Source organism: Cucurbita pepo, chromosome LG20 (assembly GCF_002806865.2).
Source record: "Cucurbita pepo subsp. pepo cultivar mu-cu-16 chromosome LG20, ASM280686v2, whole genome shotgun sequence".
NCBI classification, from domain to species: domain Eukaryota; kingdom Viridiplantae; phylum Streptophyta; class Magnoliopsida; order Cucurbitales; family Cucurbitaceae; genus Cucurbita; species Cucurbita pepo.
The window spans coordinates 138,266-158,693 of record NC_036657.1 but is presented as its reverse complement, the minus strand read 5'-3'; the positions used below and the strand labels follow the sequence as shown (position 1 = coordinate 158,693).

Here is a 20,428-nt window from a genome sequence, read left to right as displayed (position 1 = left end):
GGGGGGGGGGGGGGGGGGGGGGGGCCTGTGCAACTAGTATCACCATGATCCCATTCCCTTCTCTCATCATATGATGTAGATTATGGATATAGAAATATATTCCCCGTAGACTTTGTATCCAATATTTTAACCATACAGTGAAAGCTGTGAATGCCAATGTCGGGCAAGGGCAACTCAAAGTTGCTTTATTGTCATTCCTTGACCTTCGGATACTGCCAATGTCGGGCAGTAGCCATTGGGCCTCCTACATTACATTACTTATGTGACTGAAATATTGGCATTGAGTGAGGTGGTTGATTAGCAGCACCGAGGAGGCGAGAAGGAAAAGAAAAAGGAAAACTGGGGTTGCAGTGCTCCTGCTCTTCCCCTCCCCCCGTGGACAAAAGGGCGGTGGGGGCGTACCTATGGGGTGAAAGACCCCACCTGAAGCTGTAGCGGTGACTCTCATGTGACGTGGGTGCTGCACAGCTCGTTAACCCACCCCCGCCCTCCCTCTATCCGACTTTCTAAACTACATGCCCTGGCCCTGGCCCCTCCCTTGCCCCTCCCTTGCCCCTCCCTAGCATGTAGAGATCTCTTTTACACTTTCACCTTCTCTCATTACCCAGTTTTTTTTTTTTTTAAGTATCTTTACATTAAGAAAGATTTCAATGTCGTTGAAACTCATTTACAGAAAGTGACTCGAATCAATTCAACTGAGCTAGGTGGGGGGTGGGGGAGCATAGAGAGAAAAGGAGGGAGGGAGGGAGATTCTTGTAATTTCATTATTTCCTCAACAACTGACAACTGTTGTTGTCTGTATATATTAAGATAAATTAGTATTCCTTTGCTTATTATTATCATTAATTGTTATTTATATTTTTATTTTTTAAAAAAAAAACGACAAAAGATTTGAAGGTGTTTGACATTACATTAATGGGGGGGTTGACTCTAGAGGAGGCCCGTCCCTTTGAGTTCAGTTTGTGGGGTAGCCTACCCTCAAAATTAGGGCAAAACATCGAAACACCTTATTGGATTTACATACAGATCCAATGTAAGTGAAATATGCAATTAATTAATGAATTTTACATTATTGATAGTTCTGTTGAAGCATGATTTTATTAATAAAAACATTAAAACTATGTTTGCATTGTAAGAATGAAATGAAATATAGGCATGCCTAACTATAATAGGCATGGACCAATATGTACATAAATATAGTACTAAATTGGTTTTAGTGTCGTCACATGCCACACAACCAAACAAAATCACAATCACTAAATAAATAAAAAAATATTTATCCCCATTCATTGTTTGTCCTTTAAAAATATTGTGTATTTCTTATTTTCTCGGCTCCATTCCATTTTAAACCATTTAAGAGAAATAGATGTGTTTAATTGGTCGTTCTCTTTCCAATCTACTTTTTTATTCCTTCTTTTTTTAATCTTAGATGCTCTCTTCCCTACAATAATTTAATACTTTCTTAACTCCTAATGCTTTCCCAGTGGCTATCCGAAGTAGGTAGTAGACTAATGTGTACAAAAAAAGGTACAAGATTGGCAACGGAAAATATTAATTCGAGAATTTAAGGCCAATAATCTCGAGCTAAACAATCAAGCTCATGTTCTACAACCGATCACAACAATGACCTTCAAGTAAGTAACTCGAATGAAGAGGAATCCCATGAAAACTAGATTTTGGCGATACACTATACAAATACAAGGAGAAAAAGGTGGTGGGAGTAGAGGGGAAGTGACCATTCAAAGGGATAGGATTTGGTTGAAAGATTTGGTATGGGATTTGGGATTTGAAGGAACTCTAATAACCCTTAGCCTAAACCCATCACTTTATGTGCTTCATGCTGCGCCTTTTCTTTTCTGACACTTGGTTTTTTGTACCGTTCTTCAAAACACACACATAAATCTGCCCACAAAAAAGCCTTATCATTAATTGAATAAAAACAAAGATGATTAGGGTTTTAAGAGGGTGTGTTCTTGGGCAGACAACATTATAATTAAGAATTATTCACACCAACGTTGTCTGTGTGTTTGTAATGGAGAATGGTTGTTTGATTTGTCGCTGAAATGGGCACATAATTTAAAAGGATTTGAAGGAGGGTAGTTAGTTTTATGAATAAAAATGAGTGGTTCGTTTTGTTTGGTTTTTTAGAAGAGGCATGGATCCAAAAGGACCTGTGGGCGGCAGTGGAACGACATAGGGGAAGAAGCTGCGTTCATTTGTCCCAGCAAAGCTGAGACCGTGGTGGAAGGGATCTTCTGGTGGAAACGACAGGTGTTGGTTTGTCGTAGGCGGATGGGCTTTGATTGTGGGCATTTCTACTGTTTGTGTGTAAGAGAATGGGCCAGCCCTGATTGCAACTTCTCAAACACACCCTCCCCTTTTTAAGCCCTCACTCTTTCCCTCCCTCCTTCCACCCCTTTCTTTTCTTTGCTTCACTCATGGCTTCCTCCACATTACGCGACGACCAACTTCGAAATCTTCTCTCCAAATTGCAAACCTTGCTCCCTCAACTCAACCCTACGCTCCACACCTCCACCGTATATACCTCCACTCCTTTCTTAATAATCTTATAAGCGTTTTATTGAATTTAGTACTGCTTTAACCTATTACAAATGCTTGCAGGTATCAACGGCGGAGATTTTGAAGGAGACGTGTGATTACATAAAGAAATTGCAGAGGGAGGTAGATGATCTAAGTGAGAGGCTATGGAAGCAGCTCGATTCCATGGGTATTGACTTTGAAATGGTTAAACATCTTCTCAATTGAGAATGTTTAGTTAATAACGTTTCAAGTTCTCTTGTTCTTGAAGTTAAATCTTTCGACATGATTTTTCTCCCTCGCTGATTTGTACTATGAAACTGAGCTTCATCTTTGCATTACGAACCAACCGCTGAGAGAGAAAAGTGGTCGTTCTATGTTGTATCCACATATTTCTAGTTTTATGTGCTTTTTCTATATAATAGTGGAGGTGTATCTATTCTATTCTATGCAACAATTTTACCCCTCATTTTTTTTCCTTTAATTGAAAAGGTGATAAAAAGTGGTTAATTTTAAAATATTATATATTTTTATTCGAAATAAATAAAGCATAATTGAAAATTATTTAATGTCACTAATTTGTAGGTTTGATCGTGATAGGCTAAAAAATCATAAATATAATGTAACTAACAATTGTCACAGTCTCACATCTTTTCAAGTAAATACAAACAACAATCATCAATATTCAAAACACTAAAAGTTCCAAGTACCAACAAGAAAACAAATTTTTTTATTTAAAAAATAAAAAGAAAAATAGCGTATTGACATGATCCAACTTAATATTGATTTAGTGAAGTGGCATTTCAAATTTCTCAAGAATGACGTGGATATTAGCGACAATGGCCAAGCAGTTGCTCACGTATTCGTTGGACTTTCTCATCCTCGTCTTCACCTCCCGAAACGACGTCGAATCCATCTCCTCCAGTCCGTCCAAGCAACTCTGCTGGTCCGTCATCGCACTGCTCATCCACGTCTGAATGTTGCCGATCTTACTCTCCGTCAACGTCTTCTCGCCGGCGCCGGATTCCATTTCTGCTGTAGAGTCATTGACCAGGCTTATTGCGTCTTCGATTTGGCTCTCGCAGTCCTTCAAAGCTTCTCCTCCGCCGTTGGCGGTTAAGGTTTTCAGCGACCGTGACAGATTGGAGAGTTCGTTGAGGGAAACTTGGAGAGAGAGCTTCAAAATTAGTTCGGGATCGGGTTCAGGAGAGGAATTGAGAGAAATTATGGAGGTGAAGCAGGAATTAGGGTAACGAGTTACGTTGCAGACGATGTTGATTGCGTCGGCCGAATTGGGCGATTTCTTGCCGGTGGAGTTGTAGATGGAGGCTGCGATGATCAATCCGATGAGGAGAGTGGTCAGGACGAGGGCGGAGATGGCGATGGTGAGGCGGAGAGATTTGTGGTTGGGGATTTTGAAGTTTGGTTTGGACGGCGGCGGGAGCTGATCTTCGAGTTGGAGTTCGAGGTGAGTCACTTTGCCATAGCCTTTGAGGGCATTGATTTGATCCATGATTTCGGTTTTGAAAGAAAAAATGGAATTGATGCGTGTTTGTTTNATTTAAAAGGATTTGAAGGAGGGTAGTTAGTTTTATGAATAAAAATGAGTGGTTCGTTTTGTTTGGTTTTTTAGAAGAGGCATGGATCCAAAAGGACCTGTGGGCGGCAGTGGAACGACATAGGGGAAGAAGCTGCGTTCATTTGTCCCAGCAAAGCTGAGACCGTGGTGGAAGGGATCTTCTGGTGGAAACGACAGGTGTTGGTTTGTCGTAGGCGGATGGGCTTTGATTGTGGGCATTTCTACTGTTTGTGTGTAAGAGAATGGGCCAGCCCTGATTGCAACTTCTCAAACACACCCTCCCCTTTTTAAGCCCTCACTCTTTCCCTCCCTCCTTCCACCCCTTTCTTTTCTTTGCTTCACTCATGGCTTCCTCCACATTACGCGACGACCAACTTCGAAATCTTCTCTCCAAATTGCAAACCTTGCTCCCTCAACTCAACCCTACGCTCCACACCTCCACCGTATATACCTCCACTCCTTTCTTAATAATCTTATAAGCGTTTTATTGAATTTAGTACTGCTTTAACCTATTACAAATGCTTGCAGGTATCAACGGCGGAGATTTTGAAGGAGACGTGTGATTACATAAAGAAATTGCAGAGGGAGGTAGATGATCTAAGTGAGAGGCTATGGAAGCAGCTCGATTCCATGGGTATTGACTTTGAAATGGTTAAACATCTTCTCAATTGAGAATGTTTAGTTAATAACGTTTCAAGTTCTCTTGTTCTTGAAGTTAAATCTTTCGACATGATTTTTCTCCCTCGCTGATTTGTACTATGAAACTGAGCTTCATCTTTGCATTACGAACCAACCGCTGAGAGAGAAAAGTGGTCGTTCTATGTTGTATCCACATATTTCTAGTTTTATGTGCTTTTTCTATATAATAGTGGAGGTGTATCTATTCTATTCTATGCAACAATTTTACCCCTCATTTTTTTTCCTTTAATTGAAAAGGTGATAAAAAGTGGTTAATTTTAAAATATTATATATTTTTATTCGAAATAAATAAAGCATAATTGAAAATTATTTAATGTCACTAATTTGTAGGTTTGATCGTGATAGGCTAAAAAATCATAAATATAATGTAACTAACAATTGTCACAGTCTCACATCTTTTCAAGTAAATACAAACAACAATCATCAATATTCAAAACACTAAAAGTTCCAAGTACCAACAAGAAAACAAATTTTTTTATTTAAAAAATAAAAAGAAAAATAGCGTATTGACATGATCCAACTTAATATTGATTTAGTGAAGTGGCATTTCAAATTTCTCAAGAATGACGTGGATATTAGCGACAATGGCCAAGCAGTTGCTCACGTATTCGTTGGACTTTCTCATCCTCGTCTTCACCTCCCGAAACGACGTCGAATCCATCTCCTCCAGTCCGTCCAAGCAACTCTGCTGGTCCGTCATCGCACTGCTCATCCACGTCTGAATGTTGCCGATCTTACTCTCCGTCAACGTCTTCTCGCCGGCGCCGGATTCCATTTCTGCTGTAGAGTCATTGACCAGGCTTATTGCGTCTTCGATTTGGCTCTCGCAGTCCTTCAAAGCTTCTCCTCCGCCGTTGGCGGTTAAGGTTTTCAGCGACCGTGACAGATTGGAGAGTTCGTTGAGGGAAACTTGGAGAGAGAGCTTCAAAATTAGTTCGGGATCGGGTTCAGGAGAGGAATTGAGAGAAATTATGGAGGTGAAGCAGGAATTAGGGTAACGAGTTACGTTGCAGACGATGTTGATTGCGTCGGCCGAATTGGGCGATTTCTTGCCGGTGGAGTTGTAGATGGAGGCTGCGATGATCAATCCGATGAGGAGAGTGGTCAGGACGAGGGCGGAGATGGCGATGGTGAGGCGGAGAGATTTGTGGTTGGGGATTTTGAAGTTTGGTTTGGACGGCGGCGGGAGCTGATCTTCGAGTTGGAGTTCGAGGTGAGTCACTTTGCCATAGCCTTTGAGGGCATTGATTTGATCCATGATTTCGGTTTTGAAAGAAAAAATGGAATTGATGCGTGTTTGTTTTGTTGAAATCTGGAGAAATTATGCAATCTGAATCCTTCTGGGAAGGGGAAGGGGAAGGGGAAAGGGTAGCCAAAGTCAAAGTCAAACCCACCGTTTTCATTTATTCCACTACGTGGGATTTGATTTATTTCTATCCATAAATGTATATGTATATTTAACAAAATTGGAATTCTAACTTCTAAAATCATAGAGCCAAATTTATAATTGAATCTTTTATTAGATATAATATAAAAAAAAAATAGTTGATTTGTGTTTTTTCAAGGGGGGAAAACATTAAATGGCATACCAACCTCACCACACCCATTGCTCATTAATTGTTTCTTTATCCTTTCCATTCCATTAATTTTTCAAGTTTTTTTTTTTTTTGTTCTTTTTACATATTTTGAATTAATTCCAATAAAAGGGGAGTTGTGCACCACATTAATTTTTCTCCTATGGACCATATAAAAGAATAACTTTTGATACAACAACATTTCTTTTCAAAGGCATCTCTTTTCCCTCTTTATTAAAAGATACAAACTTCTTCCATAGTTAACCAATGAATTAACGAACATTATATTCTCAAAGATGAGTAATCTCTTATTTACTGCGTTTAAATTTATAATTTATAAGACAATTTTTATAGCAAAATAATAGAATTAAATAGAAACAGGTAATATACATTATTTTTTTTTGTCGGTGGTCGGTGGCAAGGGAAAAAATAAAAAAGAAAAAAACTGAAGTGTTCATTGTGTTCAGTGTTTTCCTTTTTCATTTTAATATTTAATGGGTTAATTTGATTGATTGATGTAATTAGATGGGATTCTTTCTTTTTTGGGAAAACTAATTATTCCTTAATTCGTTGAAAATCAGATCCCAGCTTAATGAAGAAAAAGGATGTTAATTTAAAAGAATGAATTAGGGGAGTGTAGTTTGGTTTGTGTAACGCTAATTTGGTTATCGGTTTGGAACAGTCAATTCCCCCCACCGTTCAATTGCACCTTCCGTTTCGAAATGGGTTATTTAAAAGTTGTTTAAAGCATGGTTTCCCCCTTAATATACGCCCGGATGCGGCTTCCTCCTTATTGCCGGCCTTCTCTTCCCCTTCATTTGTCTTCTTCTCTCTGTTTCCTCTCTTTCCATCTGTTTCTTTCCCCTGCTTATGATTTGGGTTTTCTGGGAACTGCCTTCCGAATATGGCTTCCAATATTGGAATGATGGACAGCGCTTATTTTGTCGGTAGGAATGAGATTTTGACATGGATCAACAATTGTCTTCAGCTCAATCTCTCTCGCATTGAAGAGGTTTTTTTCCTCTCTTTCTCATTCGTTTTCTTCCTTGGGAAATGTTTGTTTTGTAATGTCTGAACTGGGTTTTCTTTTTCTTCGTTCCTCTTGGACAAAGGGAGGCTTCGTTTTCTAATTTCTTCATTTTCTTTCTTTGTGATTATCCATTGTTCATGATGGTACAATGTTCGTATCTGGTGGGTATGCACGTCGTTTTGTAGAAATGCTTGGAAAAACGGAATCAATACCGCGAAGCATTTTCTAACAATTGCTCTATTTCAGGATAGTGATTTGGATTTTTGATTGGGAGTAATTTTGTTGTCTTTCCTTTCCTCATGGAAAGATGGGTCATAATTATCCTTTTGCATTCCACTGATTTTGGACGCAATACATACTCGTATTTGAAGACTGTTTGAAGATCAATTTAGCGATGCGAAATTCATTGAATAGGTCTCTCATCTTGAGAAAATTCTTTTGTTGAGTTACATGCAGCGGGTCATTTGTTTATTATATGATATTGATTTCATTGCTAGGAAAATCACTGTTGAAGTTTTTCTGTTTATCCTGGTTCTCACTCTGTTATCTTTCCATGGCATCCATTATAAATTGTTGGTATCCCTTTTCCCATGTTTGTCGTTCTGCCTAGGCTGCATCCGGGGCTGTGCAGTGTCAGATGATTGATATGACCTACCCAGGAGCTGTCCCAATGCATAAGGTTACTTAATGACTTGTATCTAGTTTTATTTATAATTTTCATCTTCTTCAGATTGTGAGAATAATTAATGGCAACTGTATGATACTGACTTATCTGCCTTGGATGGTATAAAAAGGTCAATTTCGATGCGAAAACTGAATACGATATGATCCAGAATTACAAGGTTCTGCAGGAGGTATTCAATAAATTGAAAATTGAAAAGGTATGTAACCAAATAGTCTGCTTAATATCCCTGCTCTTAATATGTGAAGTTGGCAGTGGTTGTTTTGGTCGTCGAGGCCTAGATGACGTCATGCTGGACATATGTTGATATCATTTTTCATTCTTCCTAAGCAGCATACTTGGTGAAATGGATGGGGCCTTACACAACTGTTGTTTTAAAGCCTAATGTCTTGTGATTGATAGTTAGAAGGATGTTCATTCCTTTACATGGTTTACTGAATGCTGATGTTATTTGTGGCAGCACATTGAAGTCAACAGGCTTGTAAAAAGTAGACCTCTGGATAACTTGGAATTCTTGCAATGGCTGAAACGCTACTGTGATTCAGTTAATGGTGGCATAATGAATGAGTATGCTAAATTTATCATTTTTTTCTTTTGAGTATCGACTATAAACCAGTGCCTTCCTTCGATTTTGTCATCGACTTTTCCTTGAATGTCTTGACAGGAACTATAATCCTGTGGAGAGACGATGTAAGGGCGGAAAGGGTGGACTGACGATGAAGGGTTGCCAGAAGGTTGCTAAATCACTGCAAACAAATAATATGCATAGCCCTGGCTCTGGTGATCCAGTTGAACTAAGTAAGTCTTATGCTAAGTAAGAGTTCTAGTAATGAGCCATATATTAAGCTATTTGGTGGCATGTCGATCCAGGATCCAAGCCAGGGAAGAACGGTGCAACGGGTGGGGCAAATTCTTCTGGAGAAATCCAAGCTTTGTCCAAGGAGGTAGGCTGCAAAATAATGTCGCTGCTAATTTCTGCGTTGTTCTTTGTTGAAGGACGGCTCTGGCATTTTGCTTCCCCTTTGTCCTCCAAATTGATGTTATGTAACTATTATTTTGACTCCCCCTCTCTCTTACAAGTTGTTACTCATTATGTTGCCTTTTTTTTTTGTGAACAGATTACGGATCTGAAAATGTCCGTAGATGTTTTGGAAAAAGAAAGGGACTTCTACTTTGCAAAATTAAGGGACATAGAAATCTTTTGTCAGATGCCTGAATTAGAAGATCTCCCGGTAAGAGATGCATGGATATATGGAGAATGGGTGGAGCATGAATGAATACTTTGCCAGACCTCTAACTTTGAAGAGGACATTGATAATGGTATGGTTCATAATTGTACGGTTGATAATTGTACGTTTGATGCAGATGGCAGCAGCAATCAAGATGATTCTGTACGCAGCAGACGCGAAGGAGTCGGCACTCGCTGAGGCTCAAGAGTACATATACCAATCGAAGAGGACTGACGCTGAAGATGAAAATGAGGAGTGAATTTGTGTGAAGCTTCAAATTGAGCAACAAAAAGCTGGAGCATTGCCAAGCAATCCCTTACCCATCACACTCATCTCCATCCATCACTTATCATCTCAAATCAAATGAAGACGTAAAAAATTCCTTGTATGATTGTTAGCTGGACTTCGACCATTGGGTTTTTAATAACAACAGATATGCTCAAACCATTAGCTTGCCTTAAATTCTTTTTATTGTTCGAGAAACTGTCGCAGTCTTAAGATTTATACTAAGTTTGTCCAGCTTTGTCGATGCTTATTTGGATGTGCTTTGATATTACTAAACGACCAGAAACAGTACAACACCAGTTTTTTCACAGACCCAAAAGAAGAAAACAAAAACAATAACAAAAATGGAGAAAACTTTGAGCTTTGTTTGAGTTCCCACTCTTATTGTAGTATGAAATCGCCAATGGAATGGTGGCATCAGTTTCAGTATTCATGGTCCTCTGCATAACCATAATAACTGCTGCTGCTATTTCTCCTGCGCATTTCGGCCTGTAGAAGAAGAAGAAGAAATGCATTAGTTTAGGCAATAGAAGGTGTGTGAATTGAAGGGAGAAGCAGAAAGAAGCACCAAAATCTGACTCACATTGTCAAGCATGTACTGAAGTTCTCCACTTCCATGCTGCTGAATGTACTTCTCTGCAGCAGTGATAATGTCATCACGCTGGTTCGAAGGGTCCTTTCCTTTAGGAACATACCAAAGGTTCACTCTTTGCTGGTTCACCATCAGAGGTCTTAAGTAATGCTCGTACACATACGAAGCTCCACTGAAGCAGGGCATTGACAACCAACACAGCAGAACCAGCTTCGCATAGGGCCATATTGGGATCCTGCCACGTCAAAGTTTCAGTGAACATGTCAAACTCAAAGCAAGTGAGAAAGCAGAAGCTCCTAAACGCTTACCATTCAAGAACCTTGGCGAAGGTCATCTCGAAGAGGGTAATCATGGAGTGGAAAACCCAGTAAGTAAGCCATTGCTGATCCTCGACTTGAGACTTGGTCTCGATGGCTCTGATCGACGCATATCTGCAAAACAAGGCCAAATCCCAATATTCAAAAAGATTCAAATTCTGAAGGAGAGTGAGAAAGAAACTTACAGGGGATAGAGCAGACCGACAAGGGGCCTGCAAATCAAATCATGCCAATGTATGAATATGTGGGAACATTAAGTAAATAATGAAGCAAGCAAAGAAGAAACAAAGAGAGTATAAAGATACCCAGCAAGAACGTCGAAGTTTTTAAGAACAACTTTAAAGAAACTTCCAGCCCCAGATCCCATCTTCAGGTTAATACATTAATAATATCTTCAAAACCCAGAATCCCAAAACGAAAGAATGAAGAGAAAAAGAACACGTTTCTTTCTTCTTTTTCTTCCTCTAGATCTTAAGCTCAACAAGCGGTGGAGCAGTGTGCGTGTTAAACGAAAAAGCGTAGTCATTGAAAGAAAGAAAGAAAGAACGAAAGCAGAGGAATCAATTCCAAGGATAACTTGGGATCGAAAGTTGGAATCGGTGGAAGGAAAATCAAAAGGGTCTAATTCACAAACTCCAAAGTGTAATCAGATTGTAAGATATAAGTTAGTTAGGAAAACAAAGAAGGAATTAAGGAAAGTGTGGAGAAGGGGAGATGGGTTAAGTGAATGATCATCGTACTGAAACTGAGAGAGAGGTCTGAGGAACACAACAGGGGTTGTCGAGGAGGAAGGTGTGTTATTATATGGAAAATTAGCAATGGGGTTCCTTCAAAGGTGTTGAATCTTTAAAGTAGGATGTGTCCTTGGCTAGCAGAGAGGGGTTGGGAAGAACAAAGCTTGATGATGGGTTATTATTATTCTTGTTACAACGGAATGACCCACTTCTTCAAAACTCCAACTGATTGGTAAAGGCAAGTGAGAATTGGGGTAAAGGGTAAGGCATTAATGGATGGAGGGAGTGGAAGCAGGGTGGGGACAGAGCCAGGTGAGCGAAACCTGCAAGAGAAAAGGTGTGATCCCACCATTTGCAGAGCAGAGACAGAGCATTTTGAATCATTGATTCAGTAAAAACATGGCAACCAAAGAGAGAGGCTTTGGGTTTGGAGCGATGCTCCCATTTTAACTTACTCACCTCACTTCCCTTCAATTGCATCGTTCACTCTCTTTGAACACAGCTAGGCTTAAAGTTTTAATCAGTTTTAACCTTTTAGGTTTATGTGTGGAGATTTTGTATTTGTAGATTCAGAGCAGAAGTAAATTATGAATTTGTATTTGTTGTGTATTTAAAAGAGAAAATGAAACAATAAATTCAAAAATTGATAGGAATAACATTGTTCTCTCAAGAGAATTCATAGGTCTCACTCACCTCACGTCGTCTCAACCATATACCAAGAAATTAGTAGAGCCAAAGGCATAGGCATACATCCGTAGCCAACAATTAAGGGCACCACGGTGTTTCATCCATTATGAGACACTGTTGTCCGGAGCCGCCCCATGCGCCCGATTTTGGCCGCCGTAGATATTCAGATGTCCATCGTGCATGCTTCCACCGCTGCCACTGGGACCCAATGGCTTTCCGGGGAGAAGCGTCAATGGAGCAGCCAGATTCGAGAAACGAACACTACCGGAGGCTTGTCCTCTGTATAAAGCGTTGTCTTGGTTGGCCGGTGGAAGCCTCCATAGAGAGTCACCTCCGCCGCTGAGTAATTGGCTGTTGCCATCGGAGAACATCCAAAAGTTGGCCGGAATAGTCGTCGGGAGTAGCCCTGTGGTGGATTGCTGCACATAGCTCCGCTGCGGGTCAGGCAAGTGATCTTCTTTTGCATGCGTCATTGGACCCATATTCATTGGTTGAGAGTTGAACGCCATCACTAAACATCATCAATCAAATTTCATTCTTTTTTTATTTTTTATTTTTACTATTATTTACATTTTATAAATACTTGAAACTTAAATATTTAGATTTGACTAAAAAGATCGAATATTTCATTAAAAAGATGAAACCCCATTATAATGTAAAGAAATTGGAAGAAAATAATTACAAATATTTTTAAAAATGGTTATAAAAAATGAAAACTTTGAAACTTTACTATTACACCAAAAACATCCAAACTGTTGTCAATCCAATTGCCGGATTGTTAAAATGGGAAAGATAAGAAATTTTAGGAACAGATTTAAAATGAAAGCTTACACACTAAAACAGCCTACCTCCGGGGTGATAGTAAGATGAGGATCTTAGTTGAGAAGGTAAAGAAATGCTGGTGGCCGATCTTCTCAAGGAGGTATTGAGGGAGTTAAAGTTTGCCGGAATTGTGCCGGTACCAGTGGCAGCAATAACAGCAGGCTCGGCCTGTTGAAGAAGCCACTCGATGGTTTCGCCGTCGGACTTGTGGCCGAGCTCACGGGTGAGCTGGAAAACTCTAGCAGCACAAAGCGCAGGCATCCGGGTACGGCGGCCGCGGCCATCGACTTTGGTGTGGCGGTCTTTGGTGGAGGTCCTCTTGGGCGAGGGCTTCTTAGAGGACTCGGGAGGAGGCTGGGGATCGTATTCCTTCTTCTCTAACAATTGGAGAGGAAACGAAGTAGGCGGACGATGATGATACTGAATTTGGTCACTTCCTTCCATCACTCCAATGATCTGATCTTAACTGGGTATGGATCTGTGGTGGGTCTCAATAATGTAGCGAAGCAGAGGAGAAACTAAAATAAATGGGTTTTAGATGTTTGGTTTTGGAATGGGGAGTAATATGCACACACACATATATAATGCTTCGAAAAACTATGAAGAAGAATGGAGTGAATTATAGGGTTGCTATTATTGTGGGTTCTACAGCCCCCATCGCCTCAGAGCCCACGTGAAATGGGGCTTTTTATGATGTAATTTACAAAGACAATGGGTGGCCTAACGCTCATAACTTTCAACGTCTATCGACGTAAGCATGTCTAATTGACGCATGTACTTTTTTCGTTGAGCTCAGAGTGTTTCCAAGTCTTTATTATTCTCATCTAAGAAATCAAGAATCCTTAAATCCCTTGCTTCCACACTTATCCAAATGCTAATTTGTTACTCTAAATACAATTTTTGAAGTCATAATAGACAAAACCTAGTTGATATATAAAGTAGATTCAGGTTTTACTTGAAAAAATTGTCAATAAAAGAGAAAAGGCTGCTCCATTCAAAAGTGCTGTCTCTCTTTTGCTTCCTCTCTTCCTCTTTCAAACTTTAATTCACTAAGACTCACAGGTAGGGTTCATTTTTTCCCTTTTTACAATCATTTTCAATGTAAATTTTCAAAATTTACCACTACCCATGTAAATTTTTTGTTCTATTTCATTGCATTTGAACACATGATCTGTGTTTATGTTAACAACTGACAAGAAAACTAACGAACAACACTCATACAGAGCGAGAGATAAGATAATGAGACGTAGATCATTGATATGGTAGGAAGAAGCTAAGTGGAAGTAGAATAATAAGAAATGTTGATGATATCTTGAGGCCTAGAAGGAGGATGAGTTTTGTTTCTCAATCTTAATTGAAGGTACTCCTTGTAGAGGAAGCCTCTGTATTTTGGTGCCTCATCAATGTCCGTACTGAAATCTGGCAATGGCTCCACCCACTTATCTCCTCCAATGTTGTAGAAAAATGCAAAAGAGTGACGCTCTCTCCCTGCCTGCCTCACCACCCGGTGGCTCGCGCTCTTATACCTATCGTTGCTCAGTACCTTCAAGCAACAAATATGATTCAAAATTCAAATTCGACGGGTCCGTCAACAAAGTATAAAGCAGCTGCATTTACCTGAACGACGTCTCCGACGTTGACGACGAGCGTGGTTTGGTCGGGAGTTATTGGAATCCATTGATCGACGTCGGTTTTTAGCTCAAGGCCTCCAACTTCATCTTGGAACACGAAGGTGATGCAATTCACATCCTTATGTTCCCTAACACCAATATTTTCAACCTCGCTTGCACAAGGGTATCTGAATGTCGACATTAAATCCCACCTCCTGTTTGTTAATTAATCATTAAACCCACACTAAACTTAATTAATTAAGATTATCATAGATTAATGACAAGTTTGAATTTCAAATTCAACTCACCTGTCGTTGTTGTATTCACTAAGGAAATTTGGTGGAAGGCCTAAGCAATCGTTTATGATGCTTTCTACAATTGAAGCTGTCTTCACAAAGCTTGAGAACAACTCCTTCAGGACGCAGCTGCAATACACAAAAGGGTATCCAAAAAACATCAAAATTTGAATTCTGGAACTTGAAAGAAGGCAAGAAGTTGAAGAAAAACCTGAAGCCTTGAGGATTGGAGGGGAAGACATTGAAGGTTGAATCAGGAGGAAACATGAGAAAGAATTCATTTTTATCAGGAGAATGGGGGGGCGGGCGGCCATAGCCGGCCGGCAGAGGAGCGCTGGGCTGAGGGCTGGCCTCAAGCTTACGATCCAAAGGGTATCCAAAAAACTCCTTTGATCGCCCAAGTGCTTTGGCCATAAGCTCAACGGGAACGCCATGGTTCACCACCTGAAAAAAACCCAAGTCAGAGCAAGCTTTTCCAATTATTTCAATTGCCTTCTTCTTTCCACCTTCATCTCCTTCTGTGAAAAATGGAGAAAGATCGGCTGTGGGGATTCCTGAGTTGACCATTTTAATTCTCACTTGTTATTGTTTGAGGGCTTTTCATTTAATTTGAAGGGATTTGATGGATGGTGTTCTTTTGCATCAAAATATTTTTAAAACCTTAACTTCTTGGCTGCTTTGATGCAACCAAAATTTATGCAGGCTTGTTCATATGATATTTGTATAATTATAGGCCACTTGCTTAGCAACTAGTTGAGTAAATTTATAATTTTTGTGATATTATTATTCTCTCACCCTTCCCTTTGTCATTATCGTCAGGTTTAGTCTAATCTTTAATTTGTTCGTTTGATTTTACTCGAATTTTCTAATTTATTTATACTTTGAATTTTCGATGGAGATTTATCGTTACCATCATTGAGAGTCGGAGAATACATATAAGGAACATCAAATTACTTTCATACCAATTTCTCTATCTTATTGTTCTCTCTGAATACGTAGAGGAGAGTTAATCTAGATAAGAGGCAGATAGATGACTATTTGAGCAAAGGATTATTGTTAGCACTCCATTAAAAGATTTGTTTAATGGATTGATGAAAAAAAAAGCTTGGAAGCAAAATTGTGCATGGAAGAGCACTTAATACATGCTCTGGCTCTGGTTCAGGAACAGCAGCCATGGCAAGAACAGAACCAAAGGTCACCTTAGCAGTGAAGCTTTGGGAGGTATGACAAAAATACAATTAATAACATATGGTATTAAAGGGGGAATCCAAATAACTTTACACACCAAAATAGTTTCTCCAATGTTAGCATTAGAACGAAGCATAAGATAAAAACCATAATATCCTCAACAATCTATATATTAGAGAGTAATTAAGGAAACGCGGATGAAGGAAACTAAAGGGCTCTTAAGGAGAAAGTAGGGTCGAGTTGAAATGCCTGACCAACTGAACTTACAGACCATTACCCACTGGAAGAAGGCTACCACAAGAAACGATCAACATTCTCCTTTACCACCTGATACTTGAGCAACTATTACAGAAATGACCCATGTGGAGAGATGCAGCAAACTTCACTCGTCGTCTAGTCATCATCTTCGTCATCACCTGCGTCATTCTCATCGTCTTGGTCGTCATCATCCTCTTCAGAGTCATCGTCTTCCTTTCCCTGCAAAGAAGCAATAGCAAAAAATAAATTATAATCTACACGCAAAAGATTACAGAACAGCCATTTAGTGAACTATGAGACAACATCCAAGCCTAACGAATTAGCTGGCCTTAATCAGGAGTTTAGAAAAGGCCCGTAAAACTATTGTTCTTCACCTCTTCATTAGATTCTTCTTCCTCTAATTCATCTTCATCAGCCTCCTGTATCACAGTACAATAACCGTCAGAGAAAATAGCCATGTGTGCTGGGAAGAGGAAAACCAATGAAGCAGATAGAATCATACATTATTGAAGTAGGATAAAGGGTTAGGCCACAAGTCCTCCTTGATAATTTCTGCAACCTGCAACCCAAAGAGGATTTCAGAACATAGCATTTATTTTAAAGTGAAAGGGCAGTCATCACAAAGATTATAGTATTCCTCTTTTTGGAATTGGGAAAAATTGTGTATGTATGTGTGTTTTGGTCAGCGCCTGCCTCTGAGAGATGCAAACGCCATATTAAAAAAAAAGAACTTTTTGTGGGGGAGATCTCAATATGCACAATATTTTCATCTTACCTCATCATGAAAGTCATCAATATCTTTCTGTTCTGTATCGCTAAACCAGCTAAAAAAGCTGCACCCAAAACAGGAAAAAGTGTACTACTAGTGAGGTCATGTAAAAAAAAAAAAAAAAAAAAAAAAAAAAAAAAAAAAAAAAANTTTTCTTCATTTCATGCACAGGAGGTATGTCACTTGGAAATGCATTCTTCGATAATAATAATATAGCTGAGCATACGATATAAGAGAATTGAGCAACAAAAAGTTTTCGACATTTTCCTTCCATGTTGAAGCTTTTCAATACAAATTACTTCAAAAGTTTAAAAATCCTTTTCCACAGAGAAGTAAATTCCAGCCCAATTTCTCCAGATCTACAAACCCAATGAAGAGTAGTACAGCCAAATTTCAGTGCTCAGAAAATAAGAAAGTAAACTATAGCCAATCAACCAATCAGACAGATGTATCATCCAACAAAAAGGCTTCCTTTTCCCCATCATGAGATGTTTCTAATTGTCACGATCTTGCAGAACTAAAAATGAGAAATAAACTTTTGATCTTTGTCTTTACTTGATTTGAAACCTTAGTATTGAGGTACTAGAAAAAGACTTGTGGCATACACTTGATAAACCACCTCATTTTTCAGAACTTAAAGCCCTCTGGCCATTTGCTTTTTATTATCAACTTATATCCTAGAATCTCTTGATGGCCATTGAATCTAAAGTCAGGTAAACTGAATGATAGTTGTTTCCTCATAAATTAAAGACGACTTCGTATGACAAACAAACTAGCATAAAATAGATAGGGCAGTGACGGTGCTTTCACAAATAACCACAATTTTTTCCTTTAAAAAAATGGTGATTATTGATAAACAGGTTTTAACAACCAACCTTTCCTCAACCTGAGGCCGTTTGTTCCCTTTCTTCTCATGGTTAAACCCATTAGGTATGCCCTTCAGATATGTAGAGTACAGCAAACAGTTAGTGAAAAGAATTGGACTAACTAATACAAGTACTTATCCGGGAAAAAAACCCTCACCATTCCCTCTTTCCATTTTATCGATGTAGCATTAACTTTCCTTGTTCCTTCATCAAGAAAGGTGAAGGTCTTCGTCAGCTTTGTCTCTTCAAAATAAGGGTTGGTGTTGAAGTTCTGTAGAATCAAAGAAACAAAAGAAATACTCGTAAAGATGTTCATTGATTGAAAATTTGTAATAGAATATAAGGAACCAAGTGCAAGAAATCACTATAAGAAAAAATAAAAACAAAATATAGGAACAGAACATGAAAGGGCAAGCTAAAGGAATGATCGAACTCACAAAAGTAATTGAGTAACCCGATTTGACATCTTTGAAATCTTCCACTTCCAGGGAGGTCAGATGTTTGAATATCTAACAAAGACAAAGCAACAAACAACATTTCAAAGGACATTTAGACACGAGGTACTATAACAAAATTATGGGGCTCAAAATCAGTTTCACTATTAAAATTAAGCATTTTACTTGCATTTCCATTTACAACTTTGAAAACCTAAAATCAAAATAACCAAAAATAAGAAAAATAATAAGAATTTCCAATGTCATTTGAATTCAAAAATAAAAATTGACNACTGCAAGATGAGGAAGAAACAGTTACTTTTTTCTATAGGAAACAAAGAGAATGTAACAGTTGTGAAACTCTTCAGCATGACAACAAGGTCATAATCAGTTCAAAGAAGTCATGTTTGAGAGGATAATACTAACAGCTGTTAACCAGAAGTCAGGAATTGATTTGATGATCTCATTCCGCTTATCGTAGACAGGTTTTCGTACTTCATTATACTTCTGCTCCACTTCCAAGACTTTGTCACTGGCCTCCTCATTGATCTTGAAGATCAAACCAAATGAACAGCAAGATTATAAAATAGTAGTTATTTCAAATTTAATGGAAAATTTTAATTAATTGTAAAATATACATCAATCTTAATCTAGCTGTGACACTGTGACTATATAATTAAGTATGCACCCTATCAATAAGATACCAGCATTCTGCACTATTAGAAGTCAAAAGGCATGTACAGGGACAGGAAAAACAGGAAAACACAACCATAGGTTACAACCACGACTTTAGGGTTGCAGGTGTAATTCAAGATGAACATTTATCGCAATTCATTTTGTTTAATTGTTAGGGAACCTGCAGAAATGTATTTTAAGTCATAACACGCACAATGAACAAAACCACTCAACCATAAGATGTATAAGAACGAACAATCAGATTTCCCAAGAGCAGGCAAAAGGAATTGAACGTCGGCATTGACGTTCTTCAGCGAACCTATAAAAAAGACTCAAGCTTTCGGTCTCAAATTGAAGTATAATTAGAAGACGTGCCCCGATCAATTGAGTTAGATACAAGGCACAAACTCAACTGAGCACAAAAAAACAAGATAGTTCACAAGCTAGGCTTCTAGCTTCGCTTCATTGTCCTCCTCGTAAACATTAAACACAGGGGCCGCCAAAAGAAAATACCAGATGGAACGATATTAGGAATCGAATCAGTACCTTCTCGAGCTCGTCTTGAATTTCCTGCAACTTCTCGATGGATATTACGAGTTTCTCATCGATGACCTCCGAATTGTCGTCTTCGCCCTTTTCAGAGAGCTTAGCCTTCTTGCCCTTATCAGCAACCATCTTGTTCGGCAAAAACCGGTAAAACCCACTGTCTAAAACCCTGGGACTGGTCCTGGAGCTCTCTTCGCTGGGGACTGAGATTATTGTCAATAAGAGAGAATACACATTAGGGTTTTGGGAGCTTAAATCCGCTCCGATTACAGAATCTCGGGTCCAGTACGTTCACCAATCAACTTCTGCCAGGAAATCATATGTACCACTAAATCAACGAATTTGTGTTGACCGATGCTTCACAATTCCCTCTATTCTTATTCTTATTCTTAGTCAATACAATTATGTCATAATTTAATCCCTTAAATCTCTTGAATATTGGAGTGATTTGTTTTTAAAAAAATAAAAATATTTTCCTTTTTTTAAAAAAAAAATAAATACAACCTTGTTGCGTACATCCAGCTCAAGTGTATAGCCAACATCAATCTAAATGCAGGATAAGCTTACCTACGAATGAGACTTGCACAAGAAACACGTTTAATAATGTTTAAATGATTACAACTTTTAAGTATTGCGGAGGTGAGTATAATATTTATAAGTGCATCTGGGTGTGAGGAGAGCCTCGTTATTTACTAGAATGGATAAGTTAACACTTTAAACTTGCTAGCATTTGTATCTTCGAGTATCATGTGATATCCCTCTTGTGGAGCAGCAGTGTCTTCACCATTGCTCGGCTATCTTAGTTCTTGGCAAGGTGCCTAGTGTCACAATCTTTCTCTTAGTATTTGTTCTAACCCAGTGATAAGTCAGCACAGTGAAAGTCAAATTTTGTAGACATTTTTAATGCACAATTGAGCCTCGAGTCACGTTTGAGAGAAATAATTTAAAAAATGTGGGCGAAAAAATGAGTTGAAAACAATTAAAAAGAAAGTAATGTTATAGGCTAAAAGCGAATAAA

At 38.8% G+C, this 20,428-nt stretch overlaps 5 protein-coding genes and 1 pseudogene across 9 annotated transcripts; 1 reads left to right on the top strand and 5 right to left on the bottom strand.

Moving 5' to 3' along the window:
• Positions 1-3,156: 3,156 nt before the first annotated feature.
• Positions 3,157-6,740, bottom strand: LOC111782926 (pectinesterase 3-like). The gene is made up of 2 exons (XM_023663776.1): positions 6,078-6,740; positions 3,157-4,054 (listed from the first exon to the last, which is right to left on the bottom strand). Exon 2 carries the CDS (start codon positions 4,049-4,051, stop codon positions 3,326-3,328), a length of 726 nt encoding a protein of 241 aa, XP_023519544.1. The 5' UTR covers positions 4,052-4,054; positions 6,078-6,740; the 3' UTR covers positions 3,157-3,325.
• On the bottom strand, positions 5,349-6,074 carry LOC111783482 (pectinesterase 3-like). The gene has a single exon (XM_023664412.1). It carries the CDS (start codon positions 6,072-6,074, stop codon positions 5,349-5,351), a length of 726 nt encoding a protein of 241 aa, XP_023520180.1.
• LOC111782924 (microtubule-associated protein RP/EB family member 1B-like) lies at positions 5,818-9,862 on the top strand. Of its 2 annotated transcripts, none has more exons than XM_023663775.1 (8): positions 5,818-6,029; positions 8,031-8,099; positions 8,215-8,301; positions 8,563-8,669; positions 8,767-8,900; positions 8,973-9,046; positions 9,221-9,334; positions 9,468-9,862. In XM_023663775.1, exons 2-8 carry the CDS (start codon positions 8,058-8,060, stop codon positions 9,588-9,590), a joined length of 681 nt encoding a protein of 226 aa, XP_023519543.1. In that variant the 5' UTR covers positions 5,818-6,029; positions 8,031-8,057; the 3' UTR covers positions 9,591-9,862. The 2 variants fall into 2 exon arrangements, with proteins under 2 accessions (XP_023519543.1, XP_023519542.1); XM_023663774.1 differs by lacking the exon at positions 5,818-6,029 and adding an exon at positions 6,830-7,402.
• Position 9,863: 1 nt separating this feature from the next.
• LOC111782923 (HVA22-like protein a) lies at positions 9,864-13,403 on the bottom strand. 3 transcript variants are annotated; one of them, XM_023663773.1, is made up of 5 exons: positions 10,831-11,942; positions 10,711-10,737; positions 10,517-10,639; positions 10,200-10,443; positions 9,864-10,105 (listed from the first exon to the last, which is right to left on the bottom strand). In XM_023663773.1, exons 1-5 carry the CDS (start codon positions 10,890-10,892, stop codon positions 10,040-10,042), a joined length of 522 nt encoding a protein of 173 aa, XP_023519541.1. In that variant the 5' UTR covers positions 10,893-11,942; the 3' UTR covers positions 9,864-10,039. The 3 variants fall into 3 exon arrangements, 1 of the variants encoding a protein (XP_023519541.1); XR_002813236.1 differs by lacking the exons at positions 9,864-10,105; positions 10,831-11,942 and adding exons at positions 11,953-12,457; positions 12,795-13,403 and having other exon boundaries at positions 10,430-10,443; positions 10,517-10,737; XR_002813237.1 differs by lacking the exons at positions 9,864-10,105; positions 10,200-10,443; positions 10,831-11,942 and adding exons at positions 11,953-12,457; positions 12,795-13,403 and having other exon boundaries at positions 10,583-10,639.
• A 498-nt stretch (positions 13,404-13,901) lies between these two features.
• On the bottom strand, positions 13,902-15,507 carry LOC111783456 (probable 2-oxoglutarate-dependent dioxygenase JRG21). Of its 2 annotated transcripts, none has more exons than XM_023664384.1 (4): positions 14,886-15,507; positions 14,687-14,803; positions 14,386-14,593; positions 13,902-14,311 (listed from the first exon to the last, which is right to left on the bottom strand). In XM_023664384.1, exons 1-4 carry the CDS (start codon positions 15,239-15,241, stop codon positions 14,042-14,044), a joined length of 951 nt encoding a protein of 316 aa, XP_023520152.1. In that variant the 5' UTR covers positions 15,242-15,507; the 3' UTR covers positions 13,902-14,041. The 2 variants fall into 2 exon arrangements, with proteins under 2 accessions (XP_023520152.1, XP_023520153.1); XM_023664385.1 differs by having other exon boundaries at positions 14,386-14,566.
• Positions 15,508-15,898: 391 nt separating this feature from the next.
• Positions 15,899-19,646, bottom strand: LOC111783662 (annotated as a pseudogene).
• Positions 19,647-20,428: the final 782 nt, after the last annotated feature.

Bases quoted from the DNA above. Each gene is read 5' to 3' on its own strand.
- LOC111782926 (XM_023663776.1), bottom strand. From the start codon at position 4,051: ATGGATCAAATCAATGCCCTCAAAGGCTATGGCAAAGTGACTCACCTC.
- LOC111783456 (XM_023664384.1), bottom strand. From the start codon at position 15,241: ATGGTCAACTCAGGAATCCCCACAGCCGATCTTTCTCCATTTTTCACA. The intron at 14,594-14,686 runs GTGAGTTGAATT...ATTAACAAACAG, and splicing joins AGTGAATACAACAACGACAG to GAGGTGGGATTTAATGTCGA. The intron at 14,312-14,385 runs GTAAATGCAGCT...TGTTGCTTGAAG, and splicing joins ACGTCGGAGACGTCGTTCAG to GTACTGAGCAACGATAGGTA.
- LOC111782923 (XM_023663773.1), bottom strand. From the start codon at position 10,892: ATGGGATCTGGGGCTGGAAGTTTCTTTAAAGTTGTTCTTAAAAACTTC. The intron at 10,738-10,830 runs GTATCTTTATAC...TTTGATTTGCAG, and splicing joins AACTTCGACGTTCTTGCTGG to GCCCCTTGTCGGTCTGCTCT. The intron at 10,106-10,199 runs GTGAGTCAGATT...CTTCTTCTACAG, and splicing joins TTCAGTACATGCTTGACAAT to GCCGAAATGCGCAGGAGAAA.
- LOC111782924 (XM_023663774.1), top strand. From the start codon at position 7,295: ATGGCTTCCAATATTGGAATGATGGACAGCGCTTATTTTGTCGGTAGG. The intron at 7,403-8,030 runs GTTTTTTTCCTC...CGTTCTGCCTAG, and splicing joins ATCTCTCTCGCATTGAAGAG to GCTGCATCCGGGGCTGTGCA. The intron at 8,901-8,972 runs GTAAGTCTTATG...ATGTCGATCCAG, and splicing joins TGGTGATCCAGTTGAACTAA to GATCCAAGCCAGGGAAGAAC.
- LOC111783482 (XM_023664412.1), bottom strand. From the start codon at position 6,074: ATGGATCAAATCAATGCCCTCAAAGGCTATGGCAAAGTGACTCACCTC.